Here is a 6,584-nt window from a genome sequence, read left to right as displayed (position 1 = left end):
AAAAAATTGATTATACATTAAGCTACAATCCCGCCTAAAAGTGAAAGACCTTCTGTACAACATTAGTTCAGCTCACCAAGAGTTCTGATCTCTATTCTCGCAGACTAAGACATGGCCAGTAAACAAAATAAGTCAATTTCTGTAAGTCCACTCAAGTGTACATTCCTTACAGATCTGATGACATAAAGATAACTAGGCCCCCACTAGCAATGGTACTCTTATCTCTTGGAGGCAGATATTAGGAATGTGTATATAACAAGTGTTAAAATTTCATACAAATGTGATCTTTTAAACATTTATAAGAATCAACCTGTTTTCCGGTCAATGAAATATATACTAAGATAACCACTGATAATTACAAATACAAATTTACAGAAAGCATATATAAGTATTAAGTAAAAATATCAAAACACAAAATTATCTCTAAACTCTCAAGAGGTATATTAAAAATATACCCATATCACCCACATGTGGTGATGTACAGTTATAATCCCAGCATTCTGGGAGTGCAGGCAGGAAGACTGCTTTTCAAGTCTATCATGGGCAATTTAGTGACTTAGACCCTATCTCAAAAACTTTTTTACATTTAATTCTACATGATACATTTATAAAAGTTGTAACTTTTCTATCACACTGAATTAAATGAACTTTCAAAATTATGATTTGGTCACATTCTGGGACACGTAATAACTTAGCGTTTTTTCTTCCATGTGACCATCAATACTGGTGTTTCTCACAATAGATATTCAGGTAACAAATGGTGATATTCCCTTTTTGGGTCATGTGGTCACTGCTCTTACTCAGTGGGTTGACTCAAAACAACAATATCTACCTGGCACTTACATCTTACCTTTTTAAAAAATATGTGCATACAGAATAGCAACTATTTGATTCTGGAAAGGCACAAAATTACTACAATTAAACATTATGTGCACAGGGTAGATAATATCAAGCTCTCTCCTTTCCCCATCTGTAATAGGTTTCAGATCCTTGACAGAAATAGCTAAACTGTTCCAAATGTGCCTCAGGGCATCCACATGTGATAACAGAAAGCAAAGTCTATGAAATTCTGTTTCCTTTTCATTTCCCAACATGTGTGACTCTTTGCTATTCTTTAGAGAATGATAGACATAAACCATCTTCTCTTGCGTTTCATCTGATCAATTCTGATCTGGCCTCACTGTGAGGATGATGTGGTCCTTAAACTGTAGTCTCACTGTTCTGTCCAACCCTGGTACCTTTCCATCTGGTGTTGACAGCTCTGCCCCATTTCCAACACAGTAAGGAGGAAGTCTATGTATAACAAAACCCTTCTTCACATCTGATAAAAGCAGTTCTTTGGTGTCCTCCAGCTGTTCTGCAAGAGACTTCAGCAAACCACTTAATCTTATTGCAACAGCTGTGGTTCCCACCTGCATGAGCAGTTGCTGGGGTATTCTATCCCATAACTCTACATCTTCTGTGCAGTATCAAATGCATGTCCAAAGGAAATTGCTTCATTAGTTGTTCTGGTATATGGTGATGCTCATGTGAATGGAGAGGCCAGCCCTACAGGACTGTCCACTTGACCAATGGTCCCTCTGGGCCTTGGCCCCCACACCGTACTCACATCCCAGGGCCACCTCTGGTGGACAGAGCCAACAAATCTTCTCTCCCTCCAGCTAGCTGCTGGATGAAAAGCTCCATTTCATCATAACCGGGAGGTAGGCCCTGAGCTGCCTCCAGGCAAGGGTGAAAAGCTAGGTAAGTAATGTTCTTCACTTAAAGATGCAGGTGGAAAAAAAGCTCCTGGTACCACATGTACAGCTAAGAGCATTCAGCTATGAACTCACTCATGGATCAGCCCACTGCTAGCCCACCACTTCCATGAGCCAATCACCTTTCAAAAACCTCACTGCTGAACACATGACTTTGAGGGACATTTTAGATCTAAACCATAACAGCTTCTAGATGTTGTTAACTAAAGTGAAGATAGGTAATGATAAGAGAAAAGATATCCAATGAATGGGTGCTTTACTTTAGCATTCAGAGATGAGAGATTTGAGGAGAAACTTGCTACTGAAAAGAAGCAGTTAGTGATATAAGAAGGAAACCAGAAATAAAACAAAACAAACAAACAAAAATCCAACTTAGGAGAATCAAATGAATTGCATTACAATCCAACAGACTTTCTAGTGAGTTCACAGGCCCTCCTAGTAGCCCCACGTCTCTACCTTTTACTGACATTCCAGGCAGTTTCCCAGGAGTTTTATCAGTTCAGTTGTGGAGAGTTTCCTGATGTCAAACCCAGTCTGTGACAGCTCAGTGACTTACTTAACTCTGAATTCTTAAATACCAAATTTTCCTAGATTTTATCAAGTAGATCATAGGCATTCACTTCTCCCATAAACAAAGCTAAGTGGTTCTATGAAACTGTACAAAAGTGGGGTCGGGGATATAGCTCAGCAGCACAGCGCCTGCCTGGCAAGTAAGTACAAGTTTCTGAGTTTGATTCCTGGTACAAAAAAAAAAAAAAAACCTGTAAAAAGTAATTTCATTAATAACTCTTTGTATTGTACCAACTATTTACTTCATATATCCCCTTACTGGTTCCATATGAGTTCCGTAAAGCTCAATTTTAGGAGAATGATGAAATGAGAACACCAATATTCCTTAACAAAAACAATTCTATGAATATCAAGGTCACTGAACTACTGTAAGATCAAACTGAATGTGTCTCTAATCAAATTTGTAACATGATCATACCTGTTTATGCTTTGAGAGTGGTTTCTTTTCAGGTAATTTTTTATCTCCATGTTTCTTATATGTTAAAGGTACTCCATATTTAGCAGCAGGCTTTGTGATTTTCTGAGCAGGTACAACAGAAGCTAAGCTTTGTCCAGAAGCTGGTCTTTTAACTACATGAAGACACAAAGATTTTTTTCCTAGTCATTCTTTGTATTAAATATTTCAAAATTCTTCAAGAAAACCTTTTGTTTTCTCAGTCATTGCCAGCATCTGAAACTTTTCATCATTTATCTTATTCAGTCCTTAGCACATATCAATGCCATAACTTTTTTATACTAAAGCAAAGACCATTCCTCTAAGATGCTGAAACTGTTCATATAAGAAAGTACCTCCCTAAAATTGACTATGTTTTATATGTACAGAAATACACTGGGAAAAAAGTCAAACTGTAGACTCTTAAGTTGTAAACTGTATATAACATATGAATTATATATTAATAAAACTGACAAAAATAAATTTTAAAAAATCATTTTAGAAATTACTTTCAAATTCAAAATAAAATTCCAGAGTAACTGTTAAACATTGATTCCATCACTATACACAGTTCTTTCATTTTTACATAGTCTGAATGATGCCTACACCTACAGGTTTACTAAGGAACACATACTTTAAAGCATTCATTAACTAAGAGTACCACAAAACAGGTAACTTTATATGCTGCTGATGAAAATGTAAAGTAGACAAACTTTCTAGAAGGCAATCGATACCAACACCATCAAGCCAGGCATGGTTGCGCACACCTGCAAACACAGCACTTGGGAGGCTGAGGCAGAAAGAGGATCTAAGACTACAGACTCTATAGTCTATGAGTTTGAGGTCAGCCTGGGCTACAAAGTAAGTTCAAACGTAGCCTGCACTACACTGCAAGATCCTGTCTCAAAACAAAGAAACAAACAAACATCTTCCACATTTACCAAGGAACCCCTTTGCTTAAACCACCCCACAGTCTGAGTAGCAGTTTTCTTTCTTCTTTTAGCTCAGTTTACTTTCTAGCTCAGGATATTTTAGGTTAAATCACGTTAAATCAATCTTTTCCAACCAGTATTCTTCCTCTTTAGGAGGGGAGCAGAGAAAAAAAAATTATCTTCTAGTTCACAATGAAATACTATCATTACTCTCAGACAGATGAGAAAATGTAAGTGTGGCAGCATCATATAATAGTGTGAATTAAAAATGTAACTTGGGGCCATGCGTGTGCTGCATGCCTGCAATTCCAGCACTCTGGAAGCTGACGCAAGAAGACTGCCATGAGTTCAAGGCTAACCTGGACTGCAGGACAAGACCTTGTTTTAAAACTAAAAATAATAATTGTAATAATAAAAAAATAAATATATAACCATGGCATTCAGCTACAATCTCTTGTGGATTCTGTCTATAGGATGAGTTAATCTCCTGCAAATCTCTGCACACTGAGAGGATGAATTTAACAGTCTTTATAAAGTGTAAAGTGGGGCTGGACATATAGCTCAAGAGCACAGCACTTGTATAAGGGCTCAAGCTCAATGCCCAGCACTGTGAACTTTTTATTTTTTACTTTTAGGAAGAGTTGAATATCAATGGTTTTTTTGAGAACACAATGTCAAACCACTTCCAGTGAACATGGACTAATTTCTGTACTACGGTATTTTTTTTATTAATTTATCCATGCTCAAAATGGAATATGCCAACCAATATGTTTGAAAAACAATATACTTTTCATACCTTAAATAATTTCTAATGATTTCAGGAATCCATTCTAAACTTATTCTGTGCAGGAAAAAAATAAGTCTTCTCATACAGATATAGGTGTGTGAATAATATATGATCATACCCATAATCCTACAAGTACTTTGACAATGAATGGTCAGTGTTTTAAAAAACTTACTTTTAATTAATTGCTTGGTTTTACATTAATTTACTTTTAGAAACTTTTATAATATGAAAACTTTTATAATAATTTCTCAAAGAAAAATACTTTACAGAAATATTTACGCCTAAATTTTAGTGTTGTCAAAATATAAGTTAAGCATATAAAGATTTCTTTTTTTATAATAAATCTTCAATTTATTTGAAGCAATTCAGTTTCAAAAACTTACAGCAGTCACAGAAAAAAAAGACTAGTCACAAACAAAGAAGGATCAGGAGTACGGCATTTTTAAAATTTGTTTTTAACACTGTCATGGCTTTATTCAAAACACAGTTGCACAAAAGTATTAACTTCAAAGTTTTTAGGGAGAGGTTCTTGAGGAATTTAACATATTATATAGATACAAAGAGCATTAAAATAGGACCCAAAACTTCTAAAAAATATAAAACCCACCCTTACTTATTTGCATGAAAATACCACCCACAAAGCTACATTAAGTCTTAAAAGTTATCTGGGGGCTCTAAATGTTGTTGTCAAACCAAAAAACTCTAATTATGATTGCACAATAAAATGATTGATAACAAAGTCAATACATAGATTTAGTTTTAAAAATAAGATTTTGTATTTATTGATGTATTCATTGCGAATGCCTAGAGACTACATAGGGCATTCCAACTGTTAAACAAGGCAAAAATTTTTAGTCTTCTGGAGTTTCCAGGCCCTCAATGAATTTATCCTGTGTTTTCTGCCAGTTTGCAACTTTTCTAGTTTCTCCACTGTAACTTCATAATTTTACTCTAATATTCTAAGTCCTCCATTTTAAACTAAAAAAGCAGCAGCAATACCATACTGGTTTAAATGTGTCCCAGGAGAGAAGTGTAACTTCAATTTGTTGACACTTTTTAAAAACTTACAAATATTCAAAAAGAAACAATTTCAGACAGCAAACATTCCAACAGCACACTGTCCTGGGCAGGATGCCTCTGTGACCAAAGGGCAAGGGGCTCATCTCCTTGTCGGGCTCTGTACAGCAGCTGGATGTGCGCATGCTCACACTTAGCACAAATACTGTACTATTTGTAATGAGCACCAGCTTGAAAGTCAACCTTAGTTATCAATTTAGTTACAAATATTTTTCCATCTTCCATATTGTTGTATCTGGTAATACGTTACAACTATAGGAAGAATAGTTATTAAGTTCTATTCTGAAAAACTACAAATATTTCACAAAATTGGCATACAAGTCCTTGGGAAACCAATTTAAATTTAATTATCAACAGGCAACTGTCCAGGCTTTTGAGAAACACTAATACCATCTGCAAAAGCCTTTCTTTCTTCTATCCTAAGCAGAACCTGTTGAATAAAACTATGAGCAACATTTGGATCTGAAAAAATTCTCAGTTTTTTCCACTTCACTTATTTAAAATCTTGCCAGATCTGAAAAGGTGACTAAGGTATGGGACTAAAGTTTTCCTGGGACTCCTGGGGCCCAAACTTCTGGGACAGAGTGGCAAGAAAGGGAGGGGAGTACAACAGTCACTACAGGAGGAGAGGAAGGAGACCTGAGACCCAGCACGCGACCTCGGGCATGTTGGGAGGGCTCACCGCACACCTCTGGACTTGGTATGAGCAACTGCGATCTTTCCTTCAAACATAAAATCTTACCTGTCATCACAAAATCCATGAACTACATTAATTACTAAACAGCACCTCCAAATCCATGAAATACGTTGCTGAATAGGACCATGCTGTCCTGCATCTGTTTTTCAACAGAACTCATGTAACGAGCATCCAGTACCCTTAGCCAAAAAGTCATTGCCCTCAAACTAAAGCTCTCTGAATCATTTCTAAAAAATAATCAACTTATCATTCAAGAGACTATTGTCATTTCATATTACAGCTGACTGTAGTTTCAGTTAATTTATAAATAACTTTAAAACCTTATGAATGA

General features: G+C 36.0%; 1 protein-coding gene and 1 pseudogene across 1 annotated transcript in view; both read right to left on the bottom strand.

The window, feature by feature from the left end:
- The window catches only part of Nek1 (NIMA related kinase 1), a 227,734-nt gene that overhangs the window by 182,966 nt on the left and 38,184 nt on the right, over positions 1-6,584 (bottom strand). The window contains 1 exon segment of the mRNA XM_023700104.1: positions 2,746-2,897. Within this exon segment, the coding sequence (XP_023555872.1) occupies positions 2,746-2,897 (152 nt within the window).
- On the bottom strand, positions 884-1,922 carry LOC111812342 (annotated as a pseudogene).

The sequence above is a fragment of the Octodon degus genome, unplaced genomic scaffold (assembly GCF_000260255.1).
Source record: "Octodon degus isolate 3935 unplaced genomic scaffold, OctDeg1.0 scaffold00121, whole genome shotgun sequence".
In the NCBI taxonomy this organism is placed as follows: Eukaryota; Metazoa; Chordata; class Mammalia; order Rodentia; family Octodontidae; genus Octodon; species Octodon degus.
Note: the sequence above shows the minus strand (reverse complement) of the source record. Positions and strands in the feature narration are given on the sequence as shown.